This window comes from Euleptes europaea, chromosome 20 (genome assembly GCF_029931775.1).
Source record: "Euleptes europaea isolate rEulEur1 chromosome 20, rEulEur1.hap1, whole genome shotgun sequence".
Taxonomy (NCBI): domain Eukaryota; kingdom Metazoa; phylum Chordata; class Lepidosauria; order Squamata; family Sphaerodactylidae; genus Euleptes; species Euleptes europaea.
Genome location: NC_079331.1, coordinates 14289549 through 14317202, shown reverse-complemented (window position 1 = coordinate 14317202; position 27654 = coordinate 14289549). Strand labels below are relative to the sequence as shown.

Below are 27654 nucleotides of genomic sequence, written 5' to 3'. Positions count from 1 at the left end.
ACAACCTTGATATATTTGCTGCCAGCGCCCCATCTTGAGGGCAGATTTTCCCACTGACGCCAGATTCTGCCGCACCTGATCCTGGCATGAGACCCAGCAGCTGTCCTTAGAAGACCTTTCAACTTTCTAGATTCTAGGTCTGGGATCTGTAATCTATGGCTCCAATGCCAAAGGAGGCGCAGTACGGAACCAAATGATTGCATGTCGAAGAGCCGAGGGAAAGTGGAGCGGTGGAGTCTGATCTGGAGAACCGGGTTCGATTCCCCGCTCCTCCACATGAGGCTAATCTGGTGAACTGGAGTTGTTTCCCCACCCCCGCACACGAAGCCAGCCGGGTGACCTTGGGCTAGTCACAGTTCTCTCAGCCCCACCTACCTCACTGGGCGTCTGTTGTGGGGAGGGGGAGGTGATTGTAAGCTGGTTTGATTCTGCCTTAAGTGGTAGAGAAAGTTGGCATATAAAAAACCAACTCTTCTTCTTCTTCAAAAGAATAAATAGCTAATTGCACACTATGTGCAAATACACATGATGAAGCCCTCTCCCATGATTTTGTGATTTTAAGAAATGAGAGACAGGCTTGCAGTGTGTGAGCTGAAGGGGGAGAAAGAACGACCCCCCCCCCCATTTTTGTTTCCCCTGCAAAGGGCATTGCTACACAGATTCCCCCCCTTGCAGCATTAAAAAGTGCATCAACACGCACTTAAAATCCCCAGAGTTTTCAGTGGACGGTGATAAGGTAAAAGGTAAAGGTCCCCTGTGCAAGCACCGGGTCATTCCTGACCTTGAGCCGGCTACCTGAAACCAACTTCAGTTGGGTTCGAACTCAGGTCATGAGCAGAGCTTTTTGACTGCAGTACTGCAGATTACCACTCTAGACTCCCCTGGAAATGCTGTGACAAGGACTGAGGCCCTAGATGCTATAGTGCAGGATCAATGAAAAAGGAGAAGGAAAAGGAGGAGAAGGAGAAGAAGGAGGAGAAGAAGAAGGAGGAGGAGGAGGAGAAGAAGGAAAAGAAAGAGAAGGAGAAGGCGAAGAAGATGAAGAGGAGGGGTTAGTTTTTATACTCCATTTTCAAACTGGCTTACAATCTCCTTCCCTTCCTCTTCCCACAACAGATATCTTGTGAGGTAGGTGGTGCTGAGAGTTCAGAGAGATCTGTGACTGGCACAAGGTCACCCAGCTGACTTCACACAGAGGAGTGGGGAATCAAACCCGGTTCTCCAGATTAGAGTCTGCCACTCTTAACCACTACATGACGCTAGCTCTCTGAATCGGCAGGGGGTAGGATGTGGAGCAATAAAATCCAGCTGGATCCAACCTTCTGTTCTATTCATGCAAAAAGGGAGAGAGGGAGGGCATCTTGGCCATCTTCTGGGCATGGAGTAAGGGTCACTAGGGGTGTGGAGGGAGAGGTAGTTGTGAATTTCCTGCCCTGTGCAGGGGGTTGGACTAGAGGACCCTGGTGGACCCTTCCAACCCTATGATTCTTCTGGGCGTGGAGTAGGGGTAACTGGGGGTGTGGAGGGAGAGGTAGTTGTGAATTTCCTGCATTGTGCAGGGGGTTGGACTAGATGACCCTGGTGATCCCTTCCAACGCTATGATTCTATGAATCTAAAAAGTAGGAAGGGGATTATTGTGAGTACCAAAAAAGGCTATGTGTGTGCCGTACATGGACAAAAGCCATGGTGGAGCAGTGTTAAAGCAAGATGGTGTGGAAAAGCTGGCTGCAACCCAGTGACACCCCCCCACACACACACACACCCATTTTCGAGTTTACCACATAAGTGGATGCAATAAACACTGTAGCCATAGCTCTGCCTCTCTGTGTTTCCATCTGTCCTGTTTAGCCACACGTCTGGTGACAATTACCAGTGTACCTGTTGTTGGCTACCGGGAGTGCGATTTCAAACTTGGCGAGGAATTGGAAATACTGCTCTTCCGTCTGCTGGGTGAAGCCCGTCCCCACCAGCAGCATCCGCAGGTCCTCGGCTCTGATCACCCCGTTCTTAGCCACCGACTTGGAACTTTTGATGCTGAAGATGCGCTGCAGGCACTCCGACAGCCAGACCGGGTCGAGAAAATAGAGGTTCCGCAGCCCGTGGCTCGTATCCGGGAAGTGTAGTAAAGTCCCCGTTTCTATCAGGAAGTTGATGGCTGCAGAGAAACAGGAAGACAGCGCTGCTGACAAACGCCACGGCCCGGTTTGAAAGCCAAGCAAACAAATTAATGTATTGTGCGTTTATTAAAAAAAACTCCAGGGCCATTTATGCAGGGGTATTTACTTCGCAGTCCCTGCTGAACTGCTTCGAGGCTTCCTTTGCATTATTCATGATTTTACCGACCTTCAGACGTGACTTTGCTCTGGCGTCGTTCTTCCCCCGCAGTTCTAGGATCCTGTTTTAGAACGAATTTAAATACTGCTTCGAGGCAAGAGGAATGCACATTTCCCCCATTTCCATGCATATCTCTTAAGGTTTCTCTCCCCACACCCATTTTGGCTTCTCCCACTTTTCTGTCCCTCTCATCCAACCCCTTCCCTCAAAGCAAAGCTCAAAAGAGGGAGTTAAACCATTGTGAAATGAGCAGGAAGACACCGAAGAGAGGCTGCAAAGGTTGGATGGCAGCTCCCGGCAGGGAGCTGTTGAAGAAAGGTGGGGAGGAATGCCCTGCAAAAGTACATGCAGCCCCTTTAAGAGCTGACCTGCCCCTCCAAGTAAAGTGCCACAAGGCTACATTTTCACGAGGAGGGACTCAGAAGCTCCGTGATTCACTGGGGATCAACAGGTACTCCTGGAATAGTGTGTGTGTGGGGGAGCTCTCATGCATATGATGTTTGAGAATTCGGAGCAGAAAACTGTGCAGCAAACCAAACTTTTTCCTGCATAAATTTCCCCTGCATAAATGGCCTAGAGAATAAAACTGCTGCTATCATACTGCCCTTGTACAAATCTATGGTGAGACCACACTTGGAAAACTGTACACAGTTCTGGTCACCGCACCTCAAAAAGGATATTGCAGAGCTTGTGAAGGTGAAGAAAAGAGCAACCAAAATGATCAGGGGCCCAGAGCAACTGCCCTATGAGGCAGTTTAACTGTTTAACTAAACAGTTAAAACACTGTTTAGCTTGGAAAGAAGGCGGCAAAGGGGAGACATGATAGAGGTCTATACAATTATGCATGGTATGGAGAGAGTGGACAGGGAGAAGCTTTTCTCCCTCTCTCATAATACTAGAACATGGGGTCATCTGCTGAAGCTGGAGGGTGAGAGATCCAAAACTGATAAAAGGAAGTATTTCTTCACACAACGCATAGTTAAATTGTGGAACTCCCTGCCCCAGGATGTGGTAATGGCTGCCAACTTGGAAGGCTTGAAGAGGGGAGTGGACATGTTTATGGAGGAGAGGGCTATCCATGGCTACTAGTCAAAATGAATACTAGTCATGATGTGTGCCTATTCTCTCCAGGATCAGATGAGCATGCCTATTAGATTTGGTGCTGTGGAACACAGGCAGGATAATGCTTCTGCAGTCGCCTTGCTTGGGCTTCCCAGAGGCACCTGGTTGGCCACTGTGTGAACAGACAGACGGCTGGACTTGATGGGCCTTGGTCTGATCCAGCAGGGCTTTGCTTATGTTCTTATCCCAATACACCGGGATCCCCGGCGGGAAACAACAAGCCTTAAAGCAGCAGAAATCCAGTAACAAAAAAATTGGCACAGTTAAACAAAACATATGAAGCCCTCTACTGAGTCAAGGCAACTGGGTGACCAAGGTCACTCTTGTGTATTCTGGCTGGCAGGCGCTCTCCAGGGTCCTGAGACCCTGAGATTTTCCACATCGCTTTTTTTCTTTTTTGCCATCAAGTTGCAATTGAATTATGACGGGCCCCGTAGAGATTTCAAGACAGGACACATTCAGAGGCAGTCAACCATTGCCTGCCTCTACATAGCAAACCCGGTTATTCCTTCGTGGTCGCCCATCCAAATACTGATCAAGGCCAACCCTGCTTAACTTCCAAGATCTGACGAGATCAGGATGACCTGGGCAACCCACCATTGTGTTTGTGTGTGTAATTTACGGTCAAGCTGCAGCCATCTTATGGAACCCAGTAGGGTTTTCAAGGCAAGAGATGAACAGAGGTGGTTTACCATTGCCTTCCTCTGCGTAGCGACCCTGGTATTCCTTGGTGGTCTCCCTGTTCAAGTACTAACCAGGACTGACCAAGATCTGATGAGAGCAGGCTAATCTGGACTATCCATCTATTGTGTGTGTGTGTGTTAAGTGGTGTCAAGTCGCTTCCAACTCATGGCGACCTTATGAATCAAAGACCTCCGAAATGTCCTATCTTTGATAGCCTTGCTCAGGTCTTGCAAACTGAGGGCTGTAGCTTCCTTTATGGAGTCGATCCATCTCTTGTTGGGTCTTCCTCTTTTCCTGCTGCCTTCCATTTTTCCTAGCATGACTGTCTTTTCCAGTGACTCTTGTCTTCTCATAATGTGACCAAAATACGACAGCCTCACTTTAGTCATTTTAGCTTCTAGGGTCAGTTCAGGCTTGATTTGATCTATAACCCACTGATTTGGGGGGGGGGGGGTTGGCAGTCCATAGCACTCTCCTCCTATTACCTTTTCCTTTTTTATCTTATCCATCTATTACTTTATCCTTTTTTAAACTGGAGCTGCCAGGATTTGAACTTCTGCATGCAAAGCAAGAACTCTATCCCTCAGCCATGGCCCCATCCATTAAAACTATGACCTTGTGGTCCTTGGAAACCAGCAACGGCTCTCTTCCATTAGGGGAGGGGCTGTGGCTCAGCGGTAGAAGAAGAAGAGTTGGTTTTTATAACCCCATTTTCTCTACCTTTAAGGATTCTCAAAGCGGCTTACAAATCACCTTCCCTTCCCCATCTTTTAACAAACACCTTGTGAGATAGGTGGGGAAGAGTGAGTTTGGAGATAACCGTGACCAGCCCAAGGTCATCCAGCAGGCTTCACATGGAGGAGTGTGGAATCGAACCCAGGTAGGATGAACAGAGGTGGTTTGCCATTGCCTCCACCGCTCATGTGAAGGAGTGGGGAATCAAACCCAGCACTCCAGATAAGAGTCCGCCACTCTTAACCACTACACCATGATGGTAGAGCATCTGCTTGGCATGCAGAAGGTCCCGGGTTCAATCCTCAAAATCTCCATTAAAGGATCAGGGGGTAGGTGACGTGAAAGACCTCTGCCTGAGACCCTGGAGAGCTGCTACCAGTATGAGCAGGCAATACTGACCTTGATGGACCAATAGCCTGATTCCGCATAAGGCAGCTTCATGTGTTCATTGCAGGCAAAATCTGCTCCAGTTCAGAAAACTCTGGATTTTGAGACATTACTATCCTATATTACCATACCAGATTGCAAATCCTCATAGTCCTTGATGTCATTTCCTGGAGTTCCCTCTACGATGTTCTCTATTTCCTTGTCCGTTAGGTACTGGACACTGTCGTTTTGGCTTCTTCCCTGTTGCTCAGATATGATGGATTCTCGGAAGCGCAGGTAACTCCTGGGTATCTGTTATAATGAAGACCAATCACTTTGTTAAAGCCCCCAGGCCCATTCATTAGTATGGAGTGAGGGGAGGTGGTCATATGCTCTGGTTAGACCTCACCTAGAGTACTGTGTTCAGTTTTGGGCACAGCAATTTAAGAAAGATATAGACAAGCTGGAACGTGTCCAGAGGAGGGCAACAAAGATGGTGAAGGGTCTGGAGACCAAGTCCTATGAGGAAAGGTTGAAGGAGCTGGGTATGTTTAGCCTGGAGAGAAGACTGAGAGGTGATATGATAACCATCTTCAAGTACTTGAAGGGCTGTCATATAGAGGAGGGTGATGAGTTGTTCTCTGTTGCCCCAGAAGGTCAGACCAGAACCAATGGGTTGAAATTAAATCAAAAGAATTTCTGTCTAGACATTAGGAAGAATTTTCTAACAGTAAGAGCGGTTCCGCAGTGGAACAGGCTTCCTCGGGAGGTGGTAAGTGCTCCTTCCCTGGAGGTTTTTAAGAAGAGGTTATATGGCCGAGTGTCAGCAATGCTGATTCTATGACAGATTCTAGGCAGATCAAGAGAGGGGGGGGCATCTTGGCCATCTTCTGGGCATGGAGTAGGGGTCACTGGGGGTTTGGGGGAGAGGTAGTTGTGAATTTCCTGCATTGTGCAGGGGGTTGGACTAGATGACCCTGGTGGTCCCTTCCAACTCTATGATTCTACAATTCTAAACCCTCGTAGTGGGAATGCCAAACCAAACCGTTGCCAAGAAAGAATACCCACCAGCCTTCCAACAAGCTTCTGTGAGCAGACAGAACTGCCAGCATCCTTCATGTTACAAGTGATGTGGTATATCAGCTGGCGGAGCCCATCTAAACCTTCCAGGGTCTTACACGAGAGCTCGCTGCAGAGAGAAACCAGGAGAGAGAGATTCCCTACAATTAGCGTGGCCCACGAGTCGAGGCAAGCCAGCCCGAGAGGCAAACGTAATTTCAAACGGCCTGGCTGCCTTCACATGCTTGAATAAACAGGTTAGCAAGATGCAGCTTTCTTACAGCTGACTGGGTTTGGGGAAAGCCCTACTCTGATAAAAAAGATCTGGCGTGACAACTCACTGGCATTTAATCTCTGTCCGTCTGGCAGTTGCGATAACATTTGGATTTTCTGTGGTCTTTTTAAAAAAGTTAACTTTATTTTTAAAAAGCCAAATGAAATACAATACAAAAGGCTAGAACAGAACACTTTAACCACTACCTTTGAGAGTTGCTGCCAAATCAGGGCTCTGCATCCAATTTCTCCAGACTCATAGCTAGAAGTCCTACGGTCATTTTGCCCAAATTCGTGACCAGGCCTGGAATAGGCTCAGTGATCCTAGCCAGCTTCACCGCCACCGGGAAAAGGAGACCGGGGAAGGGGCTCTCTTTATATAACAAAGCACTGTTGTGAGTACACCGAGGCGAGGAAAAACCCCTTCGGACTTACTGTAAATTCTTCAGAGTGATATCTGGGAATCCAGTGGCTCTTGAGCCGGAAGGAGATCGGCAGATTGCCAGGACATAGGCTCTCAGGGTAGCGATCCGCTCGACGCGGAATTTGGTGTCGATCAAGTCGAGGTGCGTCCCGACCACCAGCACCACTGAATTCGGAGCCTTGGCCTGGAAAGATAGAAATTTAGGGCTGGGTCCACGCAAGAGTCTGATAGGAAACTTTTGCAAAACTATAATAATTAAGAAGAAGAAGAGCTGGTTTTTATATGCCGACTTTCTCCACTACTTAAGGGAGATTCAAAGCGGTTTACAATCACCTTCCCTTCCCCTCCCCACAACAGACACCCTGTGAGGTAGGTGGGGCTGAGAGAGCTCTAAGAGAGCTGTGACTAGCCCAAGGTCACCCATTGAGCTTCATGTGGAGGGGTGGGGAAACCAACCCGGTTCACCAGATTATTGTCCGTCTCTCATGTGGAGGAGTGGGGAATCATACCCGGTTCTCCAGATTAGAGTCCACCGCTCCAAACCACCGCTCTCAACCACTACACCATGCTGGCTCTCAAGGGAAGGATTGGACCACCACACTGTTGCCAATTCTCCGACAGTTTTCATGCAAGACTGCTACACAGGTGTGGTGTTCAAACAGGTATTTGTGCAGTAAACAACTGGGGCAAAACAAGCCAAGGGCATCTCTGGTTTCCACGCACCAGTTGCCAGAATTCCAAGATGAACACATGAACACATGAAGCTGCCTTATACTGAGTCAGACCATCAAGGTCCATCAAAGTCAGCCTGGTCTACTCAGACCGGCAGCGGCTCTCCAGGATCTCAGGCAGAGGTCTTTCACATCACCTGCTTGCCTGGTCCCTTTAACTGGAGATGCTGGCGATTGAACCTGGGACCTTCTGCATGCCATGCAGATGCTCTACCACTGAGCCACAGGCCCTCTCCATGGCTCTCCAGGGTCTCAAGCAGAGGTCTTTCACATCACCTGCTTGCCTGGTCCCTTTAACTGGAGATGCTGGCGATTGAACCTGGGACCTTCTGCATGCCAAGCAGATGCTCTACCACTGAGCCACAGGCCCTCTCCATGGCTCTCCAGGGTTTCAGGCAGAGGTCTTTCACATCACCTGCTTGTCTGGTCCATTTAACTGGAGATGCCGGGGATTGAACCTGGGACCTTCTGCATGCCAAGCAGATGCTCTACCACTGAGCCACGGCCCCTCCCCTAAACAGTCAAACCCCGATACACCTACAACTTCTCTGCACGCCAGAAGTGACTTCTCCCTTACCTCAATATTCAGCAGCCAGAACTGAAGGTTCGCAATGGCTTCCTCGCCCAAAGCCAAGTTCCAGACGACAACATACAAAGCTTTATCTGTGAAGAAACACTGATTGACTGTCGACATGCTGGCGGGGCCGCCGATATCCCAGACGTTAAACTCCACCGAATCAACCTAATTGGACAAAGGGAAACATTCAGAGGGCTGAAGAACAGAGAGAGGACAACCACCCGTAGCAGCTAATGTAAATCACACAGAGATAACGGTCCACGCATAATGAACCCGTGGCCCGAGTATCTTCGCAGTGCACACTGGCGGGGCATCAATGGGTGTCAATGTTCGGACTGAAGAAAGGAGCCCTTGATGCGGGTGTCTGCGCTTTCCATACAGGAAATCTAAGCGAATGACTTCACCGCTTGGGAACAGCGCAACCGTCGAATGCTGGAGAAGGGGACTGCTAACGTTTCTTCCTTCAGTGGGTTTCACTTCCTTTTGGAACAATGCAGAGCTGACTATGGTCGTGAAGAGACTCTTTCTTTCTTTCTTTCTTTCTTTCTTTCTTTCTTTCTTTCTTTCTTTCTTTCTTTCTTTCTTTCTTTCTTTCTTTCTCTTTTTCTGCCTGCCTGTTTATCTCAAATCAAATTTATTTAATACAAAGACCAATAAAAATAGAATCAATACAATAATTCAATCCATCCACCTACCTACCTACCCACCTACCTACCTAACTACCTACCTACCCACCTACCTACCTATCCATCCTATCCTATCCTATCCTATCCTATCCTATCCTATCCTATCCTATCCTATCCTATCCTACCCCATTTATATCCCGCCTATCTCTCCAATGGGAACTCAGTGTGGTGCAGTGGATAAAAGCGGTGGTTAGGAGGTTTCCCCACTCCTGCACATGAAGCCAGCTGGGTGACCTTGGGCTAGCCACAGCCCTCTTAGATCTCTCTCAGCCCGACCTACCTCACAGGGTGTCTGTTGTGGGGAGAGGAAGGGAAGGTGAGCTGCTTTGATTCTTCCTTAAGTGGTAGAGAAAGTCGGCATATAAAAACCAACTCTTCTTCTTCTTTTCTTCTTCTCCTTCCACCATTCTCCTCCTCCTCCATTTTTTCCTCACAGCAACCCTGCAAGGTTGGGGAGGCTGAGCATGTGTGACGGGCCCAAGGTCACCCAGCGAGCTTCCACAACACAAGTAGGGATTCCAACCTGGGTCTACCAAATACTAGTCCGACACTCTCAACCACTATGCCACATCGGCTCTTTCCACTGGTTATCTATGGGAAGGGGGGCACACAGTTGCTGACTCCCGCCAGCGGACACTTTTCCGGTTCCCAGGGCAAGTTTGTTTCGCCACTGAAAGAGTCTGAGACATGAACGAGGGTCAACCCCCAGCCGCTAACTAAGAATCTGAAATCTGGCATAGGCGCCTCTACTAAATTTGGTTCTACACGCTGTGGAGGTACCAAGATTTTTCTGTCCCTGCCTAGATAAGTTTTGCATCTTGTTTCTACTGACCTTTGATTTGAATCCGGCCGGTTTCTGCAGCTCCCACTTTGTGGTCCGGATGGTGACGTCACTAGGCATCGTTTGAGACACTTTCCCCGTCTGGAGGATTTCGATCAGGGCAGACTTCCCCTGCCGCGGGGGGCCCACCACTACCATCTTCATCAGGTTGCAGGGCTCCGATTTCCGCAGCTGGGCTCGTAAGAAAGCTAAGATGGTCTTGGGCCCTGGAAAGGGATGGCAGAAGAAGAAGAGTTGGTTTTTATACCCCACTTTTTCTCTACCTTTAAAGTGTCTCAAAGCGGCTTACAATTGCCTTCTCGTCCCCTCCCCACAGCAGGCACCTTGGAAGGCTATAAGAGGGGAGTGGACATGTTCATGGAGGAAAGGGGTATTCATGGTTACTAGTTAAAATGGATACTAGTCATGAGGCATACCTATTCTCTCCAGTATTAGAGGAGCATGCCTATTATCTTAGGTGCTCTGGAACACAGGCAGGATGGTGCTGCTGCAGTCATCTTGTTTGGGGGCTTCCTAGAGGCACCGGGTTGGCCACCGTGTGAACAGACTGCTGGACTTAGAATCATAGAATCATAGAGTTGGAAGGGACCACCAGGGCCATCAAGTCCAGCCCCCTGCACAATGCAGGAAATTCACAACTACCTCCCCGCCCCCACACACCCCTATGACCAGAAGATGGCCAAGATGCCCTCCCTCTCATCATCTGCCTAAGGTCACAGAATCAGCATTGCTGACAGATGGCCATCTAACCTCTTCTTAAAATCCTCCATGGAAGGAGAGCTTACCACCTCCTGAGGAAGCCTGTTCCACTGAGGAACTGCTCTAACTGTTAGAAAATTCTTCCTAATGTCTAGACGGAAACACTTTTGATTTAATTTCAACCCGTTGGTTCTGATCCGACCTTCTTGGGCAACAGAAAATAACTCGGCACCCTCCTCTATATGACAGCCCTTCAAGTACTTGAACATGATTATCATATCCCCTCTCAGTCTTCTCTGCAGGCTAAACATACCCAGCTCCTTCAACCTTTCCTCATAGGACTTGGTCTCCTTGATGGGCCTTGGTCTGATCCAGCAGGGCTTTTCTTATGTTCTTATGAGGTAGTTGGGGCTGAGAGAGTTCAGAGAGAACTGTGACTAGCTCAAGGTCACCCAGCAGGCTTCATGTGGACAAGAGGAGAATCAAGCCCAGTTCTCCAGATTAGAGTCCACTGCTCCTCACTACTACACCATGCGATAGTGAGTGGCAGAAAAAGATTTTTCAAGAATCGCTCGACTGAGCTTCGATTAAAGAAGGCAAGTGGAATTGGCAGAGAAATCTTTAATTCAAATGCAGGTTTTTAAAAAAAAACCGGGAAGGCATATGCTAAGTTCCCTCAGGCTGAGTATGTGGAACACGATTGGCAGAAACAGATAAAATAATAAGAACACAATTCTCTACTCCACTACCAAGAATCTGGGGACCGAATTATGTATACTATGCGTTCCCTGCAGTCTTCGGTTACAGACAAGAAGAGACTAATTAAATTATTGATTTATTAAAATATTTATATCCTGCCTTTCCTCTTGGAGTAGCTTGAATAGCCTGAGCTAGCCTGATCTCATCCAAGTTCAGAAGCCAAGAAGGGTCAGCCCTGGTTAAATACTTGGATGGGAGACAACCAAGGAAGACCAGGGCTGCTACACGTCTCTGTTCGAACATCTCTGTAAACCACAGGGGAGGGGGGGGAAAGGCAAACTCACCTTCTTTTCTGATCTCAGCAGGAAGGCTGGCGATTGTTAACTCCTCGGTGTCCAGCTGCCAAAGATTAGACAGTTGTCCAAGTTCAGGAGGGAGCTCTTGAATGCCCCGGTTACTATGCAAAAAACAACAACCCAACAACATAAAACGCCCCTCTATCAATGGCCTTTCGGAGAACGGGATTGATAGGGGAGCTGGCGCCAAACTACTTGATGAAACCTCTGAAAAAATCTGATAGGAATATCAAGAATGACGATAAAGACTAGTGGAAGAAGTCTAGCCAGTGCATTTTATCACTGGTTGATGTTACACGCGTCCAGAAACATTGGTAATTTTATACCAGATTTTTGCGTGAGCAAGTTTCCAAGTTTCCCAAGAAGAAGAGTTGGTTTTTACATGCCGATTTTCTCTACCTTTTAAGGAGAATCAAACCGACTTACAATCTCTTTCCCTCCCTCTCCCCACAACAGACACCTTGTGAGGTAGGTGAGGCTGAGAGAGTTCGGAGAGAACAGCGACTAGCCCAAGGTCGCCCAGCTGGCTTCATGTGTAGGAGCAGGGAAGCCAGCCCGGTTCTCCAGATTAGAGCGTGTCGCTCATGTGGAGGAGTGGGAAATCGAACCCGGCTCTCCAGATCAGAGTCCGCCGCTCTTAACCACGACACCGTGATGTGAAAGACCTCAATCGGAGACCCTTGAGAGCCACTGCCAGTCTGAGTAGACAATACTAATTTTGATGGACCAATGGTCTGATTCCGTATAAGGCAGCTTTGCGCGTCCATGTGCCACTGCGTTCTTCTTCGAACCGAGTATGCCCTCTGCCACAGAGACACATCCCTTCCCCAATTGTCAACGAAAGCATATCGCTCTGCAGCGAAACAGAAATTCCTGCTCAAAATGGACCCAATCCAAGCAACTTCAGCCGAAAGAGGCAAGAATTGCAACAAGAACAGGGGAGGGGCTGAGGCTCAGAGGTCGAGCCTCTGCTTGGCATGCAGAAGGACCCAGGTTCAATCCCCGGCATTTCCAGTTAAAGGGACCAGGTCTGAGTAGATAAGACTGACTTTGATGGACCCAGGGTCTGATTCAGTACAAGGCAGCTTCATGTGTTCAATGTTTCCGGTTGCGCTGGATATCTGGGGGGGTTTCTCCTTCACTTACTTGCCTAGGTAAAGCTCGGAAAGGCCCTTGAGGAAGCAGACGGATTGGGGGACGGCATCCAGCTGGTTGTCATTGAGGTACAGGACTTCCAGGGACTCACACAGGTATTCGGGAAACTCCAAGGTAGAACCTGGCGGACAAACAAAACAGACCAGGAACACAGCAAATGAATAGGATGGCACGGTGCCCCAGGGTAACAACTCGCACAATGCTTGGGACCTGCTCTTAGGCCTAAGTATTATTTTAGTCAGGAAATAAAGGTAAAGGCAGTCCCCCTGTGCAAGCACCGGGTCATTCCTGACCCATGGGGTGACGTCACATCCCGACGTTTCCTAGGCAGACTGTGTTTACGGGGTGGTTTGCCAGTGCCTTCCCCAGCCATCTTCCCTTTACCCCCAGCAAGCTGGGTCCTCGTTCTACCGACCTCGGAAGGATGGAAGGCGGAGTCGACCTTGAGCCGGCTACCTGAGACCGACTTCCGTCGGGATCGAACTCAGGTCGTGAGCAGAGCTTTAGACTGCAGTACTGCAGCTTACCACTCTGCGCCACGGGGCCCTAGTCAGGAAAAAGCTACATAATTTTTAAAAATTGTATGCATGTGTTTCTTGGGTGTATCCCTCTGCCCGACGGCCAAAGAAATCTCTGCCAGGTAAGGGAGGTGGAACTCTGAACCTTCTGCATGCTAAGTGAGCTGCTACGGCTTTCTGCGTTTTTTACACTGGCGGGAGAGTTATCCATAGTGGCAATGCGAAATAATTATACTTCCTCCTGAACCTGGCTTTGAATAAACAGCCTCCCACCCTTTCCCATCAGCAACCTCCCAACGCCCCCCGCTGTACCTGTCTCGGCGCCAGTGCGGGTTCTGCTCTTCGTCGAGAAAAACGGAATCCGCTTGGTTTTGGCTCCTTCGTCCGCTCTGTTGCTCAAATATAAAACAAAAGTATTAACCTGTCAGCCAAACAGAAGGAATAGGGGCTTTGGACAAAAGGTTTTTTTAATCTTCTGAGCTCTTTCGTGGTTTGCTCCAAACCCGAGGTCTTTTTTATAGATATTTTGTAGGCTGCTTAAAGGTAAAGGTAGTCCCCTGTGCAAGCACTGGGTCATTACTTACCCATGGGGTGACGTCACATCCTGATGTTTACTAGGCAGACTATGCTTATGGGGTGGTTTGCCAGTGCCTTCCCCAGTCGTCTACACTTTACCCCCAGCAAGGTGAGTGCTCATTTTACCAATAGGGTTGTCCGCTCCGGGTTGGGAATTACCTGGAGATTTTGGGGGTGGAGCCTGAGGAGGGCGGGGTTTGGGGAGGGGAGGGACTCCAATGCCATAGAGTCCAATGGCCAAAGCAGCCGTTTTCTCCAGGGGAACCGATCTCTAACGGCTGGAGATCAGTTGTAATAGCGGAAGATCTCCAGCCACCACCTGGAGGTTGGCAGCCTTATTTATTGACCTCGGAAGGATGGAAGGCTGAGTCGACCTCGCGCCGGTTACCTGGAACCGACTTCCGTTGGGATCGAACTCAGGTTGTGAACGGAGGTTTCGGCTGCAGGACTGCAGCTTACCACTCTGCATAGGAATACTTTATGATTTTTTTTTAATCTAAGCTGCCTCAAGCCAGATTCCAGAGAGGCAGCATGGAAATTCCCTAGATGAAATAAACATACTTCCCTAGCTGGTTCTTCGAGAGATCTAAAGTCTTCAGCAGCCTGCAAGTCCACTTTTCTTGCGCAGGTAAGGCGGTTAACTGATTTCCTGAAAGTTTCAATGATACCAAGGCCTAAAAAGAGAAAAGGATGGGGTTGAAGAGCCAGTTGGTGGCAGGGGGTGGGGATGGACCAGCACATTTCAACGGAAGCATTTTAGACTCATGCAATACATCACATCTACTTTCTTGCCTACAGTTATATCCCGCGTTTCCAATCAAAACTGCTTCCCAAAGCAGCTTACAACAACTGGCCCATTACAAAATCCAATAGACAGAAAATAACAGCAGAAATCTATTAAATAGTACTAGATCTTAGCCAAAAGGCCGAGAAGCAATAAATGGTAATGTCAATGTATCCCGCTCCCCCCCCCAAACAAAAACAGCCAAGAAGAAGAGTTGGTTTTTATATGCCGACTTTCTCTACCTCTTAAGGCTCAAACCGCCTTACAATCTCCTTCCCCTCCCCTCCCCACAACAGACACCCTGTGCGGCAGGTGGGGCTGAGAGCTCTAAGAGAGCTGTGACTAGCCCAAGGTCACCCAGCTGGCTTCATGTGTAGGAGTGGGGAAACAAATCCAGTTCACCAGATCAGCCTCCGCCGCTCACATGGAGGAGTGGGGAATCAAACCCGGTTCTCCAGATCAGAGTCCACCGCTCCAAACCACCGCTCTTAACCACCACACCGCGCTGGCTTAAAAGAGTAGCCAATGAGAATTTTAAAAATCTAGTTCTCCAAGTATCTCCCAGATAGCTTAGAATCATAGAATGACAGAGTTGGAAAACATCGTAGGGTTTTCAAGGCAAGAGATGTTCAGAAGTGGTTTGCCGTTGCCTTCTTTGGCACAGAGACCCTTGGAGGTGGTCCAGTGTGCATCCAGTTACTAACCAGGGCTGACCCTGCTTAGCTTGAGAGATCTGGTGAGATCAGGCTAGCCTGGGCCATCCAGGTCAGGGCCACGGATTTCGTACTCTACTGTAAAACTACAAAAATCCATAGCGTTTGCAGATTTTCGGTCAGTGAAGGACAATCCTCTCTGGTGAAGCTTTGCCGGAGAGAAGGGGAAACCTCCCGTGAGCTTGCTCAGGGCTCTGCTTTCTAAAAAGGGATTTCATTATGCTGAGCAAGACCAGGCTAGTCGAAAGACGTGGAGGGGGAAATAAAGGAACCACAGCAGCACCACCTAGCGTTCAAACTGCTGGCCACGGATTTATTTACATTCTGGTTATGTTCTCTCAAGAATCCGCATCTACAGCACAACATCAGTTGTGAAACAGGGCCCCACGGATGAAATTCTGCACTTGATGGGAACCCGGTTCATTCTTCACTTGAAGGGAATCCAGTGGAACAACAGAGTCTGTGTATGTTAAGTGCAGTCAAGTCGCTTCCGACTTATAGCGACCCTATGAATCAATGTCCCCTAAAACGTCCTATCTTTAACAGCCTTGCTGAGGGCCGTGGCTTCCTTTATAGAGTCAATCCATCTCACGTTGGGTCTTCCTGTTAGGTGGACTCTGATCTGGAAAGCCGGGTTCGATTCCCCGCTCCTCCGCATGACTGGCGGCCTCTAATCTGGTGAGCTGGATTTGTTTCCCCACTCCTACCCGTGAGGCCAGCTGGGTGACCTTAGGCTAGTCACACTCTCTCAGCCCCACCTATCTCACGGGGTGTCTGTTGCGAGGAGGGGAAGGTGACTGTAAGCTGGTTCGATTCTTCCTTAAGTGGTAGAGAAAGTTGCCGTATAAAAACCAACTTTCTTCTTTTTCCTCTTTCCCTGCTGCCTTCCACTTTTCCTAGCATTATTGTCTTTTCCAATGACTCTTGTCTAATCATAATGTGACCAAAGTACAATAGCCTGAGTTTGGCCATTTTAGCTTCTAGGGACACAGTTCAGGCTCGATTTGATCTAAAGCCTACCGGTGTGTCTTTCTGGCAGTCTGCGGTATCGGTAAAGCTCTTCCAACACAACGGAGTCTAAATGGCCCCCTGCGGGTACCTCCGTCTTTCAAATGTTGTAGTCCGGAGAACCTTTTATGCACTGAACCCGTTCCGAGAACTAAACTCTGCTGAACTTCTTTACCACTCGGTGTTGACAGCAAAGAATCACTGCCTGCTTTTGGGGGGCGGGGGAAGGATTATCTGAATCGATTTTTTTCAGATACAAGGAAAGGATTTCCCCACACTTACTTCAAGCTGGAAGAGACACTGGGGGACTTCTTTCAAGGCATTTTCAGAAAAATCGACTTCCTTCAGATGATTTTTCCAGAAGACAGCCAAAGTATCTGGTAGGGACTCCAAGGTGTTTTGGGCTGCCTTGCAACATTTCTAGAAACACAAAGGAAAGAAACTGTACATACTCAGCTCGAATTCTCCATACTCAAAATCACAACATTCAGGATTGTGGTTTTTAAGTTTATAGCCCTCAAGAATTCCAGGAAAGTATACTGGCACTCTTATGTAGCTATTTAACCTTTCCCTTGACAAGGTAAATATCAGCTTACAGAATTCATCAACGGATGAAGCTCATTGGATTAACCCACTGACTCTGAAGTAGGAAGAAGGAATAGGTTTTTATACCCCACTTTTCTCAACTTTAAGGCGTCTCAAAGCCGCTTGCAATCACATCCCCTTCCTCTCCCCACAACAAGCACCTTATGCAATCGGTGGGGCTGAGAGAGCTCTGAGAGAACCGTGACTGGCCCAAGGTCACCCAGCTGGCCTCATATGGAGGAGTGGGGAAACCAACCCAGTTCACCAGATTAGAGCCCGCCACTCTTAACCACTACACCACGCTGGCTGGGTTTGGGTGCAACACAGCTGGTAAAACACAAACCAACTCTGTTCCGTTGACCAGGTAGATTTAGACTGCTGGTATGCATGCCAGTCCTGACCAGAAGCTTTATGCTGCTGGCTAAACTGCAGGGCCTGAAAGCCTCAGCCCCCTTCCCGGCTGGGTGGTCTACAAGCCCTTAAGACCCAGAATCCTCTGCTGTGCTGTGTGGTGTAGTGGTTAGAGTGTCAGATTAGGAAACCCGGGTGTGAATCCCCACTCTGCCATGGAAGCCTGTTTGGTGACCTTGGGCCAGTCACACACTCTCAGCCTACCTCACAGGGTGGTTGTGAGGATAAAATGGATGTCAGGAGAACGATGTATGCCACTGGAGAGCCACTGTGGTGTAGTGGTTAAGAGTGGTAGTTTGGAGCAGTGGACTTTAATCTGGAGAACTGGGTTTGATTCCCCACTCCTCCACATGACCAGCGGAGGCTAATCTGGAGAACCGAGTTAATTTCCCCACTCCTCCACGCGAATCCAGCTGGGTGACCTTGGGCTAGTCACAGCTCTCTTCGAGCTCTCTCAGCCTCACCTACCTCACAGGGTGTCTGTTGTGGGGAGGGGAAGAGAAGGTGATTGTAAGCCGGTTTGATTCTTCCTTAAGTGGCAGAGAAAGTCGGCATACAAAAACCAACTCTTCTTCTTCTTTGGGTCCTTACTGGGGAGAAAAGTGGAGTTCAATCTGAGTAACTCAATAAAATTAGCCATTAGTGCTGCAACTTAACAAAGCCATACTTACCAAGGGACAAACCCAAGGCTGAGGAAACACCTTCAGGTTATTCTTGGAGACATTCAGGATGTTCAGAGATTTCAAGCTGTGGAGAAACTGAGTGGGCAGCTCCACCAACCGGTTGTCAGAGACGTCCAGCTCATTCAGTTTCCTTAACCCGATCCAGTTAGTTGCTAAAAAGAACAAAAACAAAACCCCAACACACAGAACAGATTTTTCTTAAGGTAAAGGTCCCCTGTGCAAGCACCGGGTCATTCCTGACCCATGGGGTGACATCACATCCTGACGTTTCCTAGGCAGACCTTTTGTTTACGGGGTGGCTTGCCAGTTCCTTCCCCAGTCGTCTTCCCTTTACCCCCAGCAAGCTGGGTCCTCATTTTATGGACCTCGGAAGGATGGAAGGCTGAGTCGACCTTGAGCTGGCTACCGGAAACCGACTTCTGTCGGGATCGAACTCAGGTCGTGAGCAGAGCTTGGACTGCAGTACTGCAGATTACCACTCTGCGCCACGGGACTCAGTAGAGATTTTTCTTCGAGGCTCTAGTTTAGGAGAGGAGCCAGAGTCCCCTCTTCTGGGTGGCGACATCTCCCTTAGCTACTGAAGAAGCCCCCAATGTGGTCGAGCAAGCGGGTCAACTTTTGAACGCTGCTTGAATGTTAAGGCTCCAGGAGAGTTGTGAATCGATATATAAATAAAACTGGCTTCAAACAATTCGACTAGGTAAGATTCGAACCCAGCAGCATCTCAGGGACCAAGAAGATTTCCGGGAGAAAAGAGCCAGAGTCCAGTAGCACCTTAAAGACTAACAAAATTTCTGGCAGGGTGTGCGCTTTCGTGAGCCACGGCTCACTTCTTCAGACACCACTGGACTCTTGCTCTTTTCTTACTGAGGAAAACCAGTTTTTGAAGTGGCAAAGAGAAGATTGTGGGTTTTTTACTAATGTGGTTTTTATCGTTGTTGTTTTATTCACACTGTAAGCCCCTTGAGAGGTAGAATGGGGGCTCATAAAGGTTGTAAATAAATGAATTAAATAAAGAAGACATGTTGTGCGGGCAGGTTGGGATCTCTGCCATGATACAGATCCTCTTGTGGCCATGTGGAGAAACCCCGGGTAAAAGAAGCCAAGTTACACCCTTCTATCTTCTATCCCACGTTTGTAAGAGACGGAAAACTGCCCACCCGCCACAGGATGGCTTAAGTCAACCAGAACATGCCGCGCATAACCCACCGTTATCCTCGTCGAACAACCTTTCCAAATAATTTTTGGCCGCAATGATCCTTTGGAGTCGGGAAAGGTGCAGGAATCCCGAAGGGAGGCTCCGGAACCTGTTGGCGGACACGTCGATCTCAAGTAACCTGTGGATTTATTTTTTTTAAAAGGTAAATAATAATAATAATAATAAGAGTTGGTTTTTATATGCCGACTTTCTCTACCACTTAAGGGAGAATCAAACTGGCTTACGATCACGTTCCCTTCCCCTCCCCACAACAGACAACCTGTGAGGTAGGTGAGGCTGAGAGAGTGTGACTAGCCCAAGGTCACCCAGCTGGCTTCATGTGGAAGAGTGGGGAAACAAATCCAGTTCACCAGATTAGCCTCCCCCACTCATGTGGAGGATTGGGGAATCAAACCTGGTTCTCCAGATCAGAGTCCATCACTCCAAACCACTGCTCTCAACCACTACACCACACTGGCTCTCTGGACTCGACTGACCACTGGTCTGATCCAGCAGGGCTCTGATGTTCTTAAACTCACAGCACCCATCTGGTCAACATCTGGTCAACCTGGTTGGCCACTGTGAGAACAGGCTGCTGGACTTGATGGGCCTTGGTCTGACCCAGCAGGGCTTGTCTTATGTTCTTAACAGGACACAGGGGCAGTCCCATAAACAATGTAGTCAAGTCTGTCCCCAGGTCACCCTGGCAAGATCCAGCTCTCCTCATATTCTCCAATCGAGCAGACTCCACGCTTCAACCATCACGCACAGCAAGTCTGCAAAGCTTCTGTTGAGGTTCAGCCTCGGAAGGAGAGAGAGAGGGGAGCTTCTGCCTCCCTTACAACTGGAAACATCAAATGCTACCTTATCATAGAGTCGGAAGGGGCCAAAGAGGCCATCTAGTCCAACCCCCTGCTCAATGCAGGATCAGCCTAGAGCATCCCTGACAAGTGCTTGTCCAGCCTCTGCTTAAAGACTGCCAGTGAGAGGGAGCTCACCACCTCCCTAGGTAGCCGATTCCACTGTCGAACAACTCTTACTGTAAAAACATTTTTCCAGTAAACTCTGAATTTTCAGCTCACGTTCAATGCCAAACACACCCCCTGTCAACAACCAGCAGCAGGGGACAGTTCTAAGCACACGGGCACGTACTTTGAGCAGAGGATGCTGTCGGAAGATTGGACATCGGGGATCTCGTTCAACCGGTTATCGGCGAGGTTCAGCTTCTGGATATTGACCAGCCCCCAAGGGATCACAGAGGGGACGGAGGCTAGGCAGTTGGCCGAGAGGTCGAGCTCGGTTATCTGGGGGGAAATGTCGATCAGCCAATCCAGATCCACCCAAGGGAGGCGGAAGTTCGACCAGTTCACGCACAGCGCCTGGAGGGCAAAGAGAGAAGAGGTTTTTAAGCAGGAGCCGCCGACTCGATTCAAACGCCCCCGGCTTTTTCTGCCGCTCGCAAAAGTAAAAACCAGCACGCTGCTCAATTAGGCAAAAATTCAACACTGTGAAATACAAAATAACAATGCAACCAACAAACGTACAACAAGAGGTGCTAAAGGGAGAGAATAAAGGTCCGAAGGAGAAGTCCTAGAAATCCTGGGAACAAGCGAATACACTTAATAGTTGACGTCTAAAAAGACCTCTCAACGTAAGAGAGAGGTGGTATTGAAGAGAGGACAAGGACGCTCCTTGTTTCGGTGGATGTTCGAAAAGACGGTAAATCCCCGAAGTGTATTTGCTTGTTCCTAGGATTTCTAGGACTTTTCCTTCGGACCTTTATTCTCTCCCTTTAGCACTTCTTTTTGTCCTTGTTGTTGTACGTTGGTTGACTGCATTGTTATTTGGTATTACACAGTGTTGAATTTTTGCATAATTGAGCAGCATGCTGGTTTACTTTCAGTAACTTCACAGCGCGGGTGATTTTCTTTTGCAGCTCACAAAAGTCAAGCTTCTACGGATTTGGGTTGTGGGCAGAAACATGCACAACCCATCGCTTTCACAATATTAACTTCCTATTCTTCTCTCTCTTTTTGCCATTGAGGGTGTTTTGCTATCAGGAAGGCATCATGTTTATTTACTTCGCTTAAACCTGCCTTCCTCTCCAATGGGAACCCAAAGCGTCTTCCGTCGTTCCCCTCGCCTCCGTTTCGTCCTCCCAACAACCCTGTGAGGTAGATTGGTCTGAAAGCGTATGACTGGTCCAAGGTCACCCAGCGAGCTTTCTTAGCAGAGTGGGGAGTTGATCCTGGTCGCCCTGGCCCAACAGTCGAACCACTACATCACCCTGGCTTTCCCAAAATGCCCGCTTCCCCAACATGCCAGCAGCTCCTTACTGGTTGTGCTGGAGTAGTCCTGGTTGACGTGGTTGGCTCGATGAAGTATTTGCGCAGAAGGTGCTTGCTCTCGCCAGGGCAGTCCATTAGGATGTAGGAACACAAGAAAGCCCCGTTCTGAAGCAAGAAGGCAGCTACGTCCTCATGCCCTGCCAAAGGAAGCAGAGAACACGTTCACAAGAAAGACAAGAAAAAGACGACGAAGAAGGAGGAGGAGGAGGAAGAAACAGAAGCAGCAACAGAAGAAGAATCATAGTTGGAAGGGACCACCTGGGTCATCTAGTCCAACCCCCTGCACTATGCAGGAATTTCACAACTACCTCCCCCACACACACCCAGTGACCCCTACTCCATGCCCAGGAGATGGCCAAGATGCCCTCCCTCTTATGAACTGCCTCTCATGAACTGCCTAAAGTCACAGAATCAGCATTGCTGACAGATGGCCATCTAGTCTCTGCTTAAAAACCTCCAGGGAAGGAGCACTTACCTTGGTTGGTTTTTATAGCCCACTTTTCTCTGCTTTTAAGGAGCCTCAAACCGGCTTACAATCGCCTTCCCTCTCACACACACATAACAGGCATCTAGTGAGGCAGTTGGTGCTGAGAGAGTTCTGAGAGAACCGTGACTGGCCCAAGGTCACCCAGCAGGCTTTATGTGGAGGAGCATGGAATCAAACCCAGGTCTCCAGATTCGAGTCCGCCACTCAAGTGAAAGAGTGGGGAATCAAACCCGGTTCTCCAGATTAGAGTCCGCTGCTCTAAACCACTACATCCACCCGTGTGTAGGCCCGCATTTTCAGAGACCTGTTTTATCTCTATACGTAGGGTTGCCAGGTCTTTCTTTGCCACTGGCGGGAGGATTTTGGGGCGAAGCCTGAGGAGTGCAGGGTTTGGGGAGGGGAGGGGCTTCAAAACAGATAAAAGGAAGTATTTTTTCACACAACGCATAGTTAAATTGTGGAACTCCCTGCCCCAGGATGTGGTGATGGCTGCCAGCTTGGAGGGCTTTAAGAGGGGAGTGGACATATTCATGGAGGAGAGGGGTATTCATGGCTGTTAGTTAGAATGGATACTAGTCATGCTGCATACCTATTCTCTCTAGTATCAGAGGAGCATGCCTATTATTTTGGGTGCTGTGGAACACAGGCAGGATGGTGCTGCTGCAGTCGTCTTGTTTGTGGCTTCCTAGAGGCACCTGGTTGGCCACTGTGTGAACAGACGGCTGGACTTGATGGGTCTTGGTCTGATCCAGCAGGGCCTTTCTTATGTTCTTATGTTATCTCGAATTTGAGAGCGAGGCGACCTCTGACGGTCAGAAACGGCATGCATAATCAACACAAAGACTTGCATTTGTCGGAGGGGTGACAGCAAGGGAAACAGCCAGGCATAAAAGACCTGAGAATCTTGGAGCAGCAAGCAAGGAGGGGCCGTGGCTCAGTGGTTGAGCATCTGTTTGGCATGTAGAAGGTCCCAGGTTCAATCCCTGGCATCTCCAATTAAAGGGACCAGGCAAGTAGGGGATGTGAAAGACCCCTGCCTGAGACCCTGGAGAGCCGCTGCCGGTCGGAGTAGACAATACTGACTTCGATGGACCAAGGGTCTGATTCAGTAGAAGGCAGCTTCATGTGTTCATGTGCTCACATAAGAGCATTACACACTGGTGTGCATACGGCTTAGGAATGAGATGAAGTCAACCAACTGTACAAAATTTAGAATGGGACTACAGGGGTTGTGAGGAGAAAAGGCATGCTCTAAAGGTCACGAAGCGCAGCCTTGCCTACCTGCTTGGATCGCGGCATAGAGGGGCAATCTGACGAGGGCCGGAAACTCATTCTTCTGCACGGCGCAGCTGTCTGGGTCGGCGCTGTACGTGCGGACCAAGAGCCGGACAACCTCTAAGTGACCTTGCTTGCAAGCGATGGCCAGCATCCAGTTCGAAAGCTGCAGGGAGTTGATCGGACCTGGCGAGAAACGAACACACACGGGCGGTTGGTCATGCTTTTAAGTTAACTGAACTGAACAGGGTAGGCCGTTTTCCACAGCACAGTTTGTTGTCTGAACAATCCTGTTTCCACTGCCTTGTTTTCTTAGTTTGCAATATAGTGTTCTTGAATGGTTTATGTATATTTTGCTTCTCGCCCTTTTGGTTGCGAAAGCATTCTCTCATAATCGTCTTTTTATTTTCTGGTATTTTACAAGAAGAAGGAGAAGCAGGAGGAGAAGGAGGAGAAGGAGGAGAAGGAAAAAAAGGAGGAGGAGAAGGAGGAGGAGGAGAAGGAGAAGAAGGAGAAGGAGGCCGAGGAGTAGGAGAGTTGGTTTTTATATGCCGACTTTCCCTACCTTTTAAGGAGAATCAAACTGGCTTACAATCGCCTTCCCTTCCTCTCCCCACAACAGACCTTTTAAGTGCAGGCTACCTTGTGAGGTAGGTGGGGCTGAGAGAGTTCCTTGTGAGGTAGGTGGGGCTGTGAGAGTTCGGAGAGAGCTGTGACTAGCCCAAGGTCACCCAGCAGCCTTCAACTGGAGGAGGGGGGAAACCAACCAGGTTCTCCAGATCAGAAAGATTAAAAGAAAGATACCGGTGAAGAAGGAACCACGAGCGCCCTCAAGAATAACAGAAGGCAGGAGGCTTCACCTACCGAGAAGAGAATCAAGCAGTTCTTTCACGACATCTTGGTGCCCAAAATACGCCGCCAGCACCGCTGGGTTGTCGTCGTTTGGTTCTGTGGGCAATGTCACACAAACGTCTTTCAGCAAATACCTCACCGCCTGAAGGTCCCCATAGGCAGCTGAAATGCTCAAGAGATGGCACTGGTGGGAAAGAAGGAGGAGAACAAGAAGAAGAAGAATGAGAAGAGTTGGTTTTCATATTCCAACTTTCTCTACCTTTTTAGGAGAATCAAACAGGTTTACAATCGTCTTCCCTTCCTCTCCCCCCTCAACAGATATCTTGTGAGGTAGCTGGCTCAAGGTTGACCATCCTTCCGAGGTCAGTAAAACGAGATCCCGGCTTGCTGGGGGTAAAGGGAAGACGACTGGGGAAGGCACTGGCAAACCACCCCATAAACATAGTCTGCCTAGTAAACGTCGGGATGTGACGTCACCCCATGGGTCAGGAATAACCCGGTGCTTGCACAGGGGACTGCCTTTACCTTTACCTAGGTGAGACAGAGAGTTCAGAGATAACTGTGACTAGCCCAAGGTCACCCAGCAGGTTGCATGTGGAGGAGCGGGGAACTGAACCCGGTTCTCCAGATTAGAGTCCACCACTCTTAACCACACCACGCTGTTCACGGCAGCACACAGGAATCCTGATGAGCTGAAACCCACCAAGGTTTCATGCTCTCAAGCCACACCCAACATGTTTGTCTGAGACGGGGCCACTTCTGTTTCCAGACAGCTAATTGTATAAAATGCTCAGTGTAGCTTCCTTTGCTCAGACGTTTCAGAAAGCCACACGCCCTGATAGCCAGATCACAGTAAAAAAATGCATCATAATCACAGTAAAAGAATGCATTGTAACTATCAGTGGAGAAGGAACGGCTTGGGAAAGTGGTAGAAGTTGGGAATTTTCTAGGAGCAAGCAGGCATGCAGTCCCCAGGGGTCAGAGTTCAGCAGGACGAGCTCCCTTTGGTGCCTAAGGTGGAAAATATGAAACAGCTCCCTCCTCTGCACTTGAAAAACCCCTAGCAAATGGCCGAAAAATTACTTTAGCAGGAGGAAGGATTTAAGGGCTGTTCATAATGCCATTTTTTAAAAATTAAAATATATATGGTGTTCTCCAACGATGGCGGGCACTTTGAAATTTTTAAAAATCCCATTGGAATTTTAAAAAATCCCTCTCATCTTCCACACTGATGGAAAAGGAAAGGTATCAAATTTCAGCAATCGCGTCCTTTTTCAGGGTTTCCACAGAACTTGGTCAGTACTAAGACCGTTCTTGGTGGGGACTGTTCCAGCATTCTTCCCTCTACTCCAGCCAGCGTGGTGAAGTGGTTAAAAGCGGTGGTTTGGAGCGGTGGAGTCTAATCTGGAGAACCGGGTTTGATTCCCCCACTCCTCCACATGAGCGATGGACCCTAATCTGGTGAACCGGGTTGGTTTCCCCACTCCTACGCATTAAACCAGCCGAGTCACAGCTCTCTTAGAGCTCTCTCAGCCCCACCTACCTCACAGGGTTGTAGGGAGGGGAAGGGAAAGGTGATTGTAAGCTGGTTTGATTCTTCCTTAAGTGGTAGAGAAAGTTATCATACAAAAACCAACTCTTCTTCTTCTACTGCCCCCCACCCCCAATGGTCCTTTTCTAACCCCCTCTTTCTTACAAAAACATACCCGAATGTTCATTTTCCTTGCGGTCGCCCGTGTGGCTTCCTCAAAACTGGAACGCAAGTTCTACTTGAAGGCCCTGATGTAGCTATGAAGAATTCCTGTCTCCTAGCTGGTTTACTCCATGGTGTGGGGAATAAAGGACTGAAGCTGTGTTTGCTGAGACAGGGCAAAGATCCATGGGCGTCATTTTGTAGGGGAGACTTGACAAGTGGTGGGGAGGTAGTTGTGAATTTCCTGCATTGTGCAGGGGGTTGGACTAGATGACCCTAGTGGTCCCTTCCAACTCTATGGTTCTACTTACAGAGGCAGGAGTTTGCTGGGTCACGCCAGTTCACCTATTAAAATTGTCCTTAACTTACAAAAATGCCATCTGCTCTCCCGAGCACAGAGAAGTTGTTTTCCTTTTGTGTCTCGGCCCAGAACGATAAACCCTGCCCCCTTACCTTTTCCACTTGCAAGAGGTTCTCCTGACACGCTGTTTTAATCAGCTCCCGGGCTTTAGCGAAGTCCCCGCTTTTGTAAGCGCCCTGGATGGTTTCTGTCACGGGAGACTGGCCGATGGAGAGATCGCTGGCTGCGGACTGCCTGCCACCCATGTCCACGGGACCTGTCCAAAGGCAACGGGAGAGGTTAGGCAATGTCGTGGCAATGCATCAAGCCCTTCGGCACCATGCCTACCGCACCACCCGCGCATGGTTTGTACCTAGGGTTGCCAACCTCCAGGTGGTCGGGGACACAAAGTGCATTTAGCACTAGTATACATTGTCTGCAATCCACAAAGGAAATTGACATGTGCAACTTGCAATTCATGAATGAATGAAACCGACAATCTCCAGACGGGAACCTTTAGAATTATAATGGACAGACTGAAATATTTGGGTTATATTTTGTTGATTTGATTTACATGTATATGATATTGGAAGTGTGACATTAACACTGCTGTGTTGTGGTTTCATTGAAAAATAACATAACCAAATAGGTTTTTCCTTGTGTTGTTTTTTTTTGCTTTGTTTCATCTATAAGTATATATGATTGGAAGTGTAATGTGAACACTGTTGTGCTTTGAACTTATTGACAAATAACAGACAAAAATTGTGGTCTGAAAAGATTTGTTTATTTTTTTTCTTGGAATAAGAGTTGAGCAAGTGTGCTGTGTTACTTTTGAAACCTCCAGGTGGTGGCCGGAGATCTCCTGCTATTACAACTGATCCCCAGCCGATAGAGATCAGTTCCCCTGGAGAAAAATGGCCGCTTTGGCCATCGGGCTCTATGGCATTGAAGCTCCTCCCCTCGCCCCGCCCTCCTCAGGCTCCGCCCCAAAATCTCCAGGGATTTCCCAACCTGGAGCTGGCAACCCTATTTGTACCCCAAGTCTGGCAGACCGAACTCTGTGCTTCAAAGAGACACCTGGCCGGCAAACACCTGACCGCACACTCTTATTTAACCCTAAAAAGAATCGATGAAAGCACCAGGGTACTGGGTAAGAGGGTGATGGCTTTCTCCCCACACACCATTTCTCTAGTCAAAAATGCCATTTCTGGCCCTTTCCCTAGTACAGGGGAGGGGAAAGACAGCCACCTATATTGCAACCAAGGGGCTGGCATTTTGGAAAACCGGCAAAGGGACAAAGAAATAAGCCCCCTTTCCCCAGGGGCTCGGCAGCCCTACTAGGAACTGGGAGACCCAGGTTCGAATCCCCGCTGTGCCATGGAAGCTCACTCGATGATCTAGGGCAAGTCACGCGTTCTCCACCTAACCTACACCTTACAGG

General features: G+C 48.8%; 1 protein-coding gene across 1 annotated transcript in view; it reads right to left on the bottom strand.

Moving 5' to 3' along the window:
* LRRK1 (leucine rich repeat kinase 1) overlaps positions 1-26482 on the bottom strand; it is a 51850-nt gene extending 25368 nt beyond the window's left edge. The window contains exons 1-18 of the mRNA XM_056865858.1: positions 26327-26482; positions 24193-24364; positions 23335-23514; positions 21555-21703; positions 20371-20597; positions 19230-19357; positions 18009-18172; positions 16624-16761; positions 14398-14510; positions 13573-13649; positions 12734-12863; positions 11576-11688; positions 9825-10039; positions 8307-8471; positions 7010-7182; positions 6311-6431; positions 5395-5554; positions 1880-2156 (exon numbers count right to left, since the gene is read on the bottom strand). Coding sequence (XP_056721836.1) covers positions 1880-2156; positions 5395-5554; positions 6311-6431; positions 7010-7182; positions 8307-8471; positions 9825-10039; positions 11576-11688; positions 12734-12863; positions 13573-13649; positions 14398-14510; positions 16624-16761; positions 18009-18172; positions 19230-19357; positions 20371-20597; positions 21555-21703; positions 23335-23514; positions 24193-24364; positions 26327-26479 — 2855 coding nt within the window. The 5' untranslated portion in view covers positions 26480-26482. The remainder of the gene's footprint in view (positions 1-1879; positions 2157-5394; positions 5555-6310; positions 6432-7009; positions 7183-8306; positions 8472-9824; positions 10040-11575; positions 11689-12733; positions 12864-13572; positions 13650-14397; positions 14511-16623; positions 16762-18008; positions 18173-19229; positions 19358-20370; positions 20598-21554; positions 21704-23334; positions 23515-24192; positions 24365-26326) is intronic.
* Positions 26483-27654: the final 1172 nt, after the last annotated feature.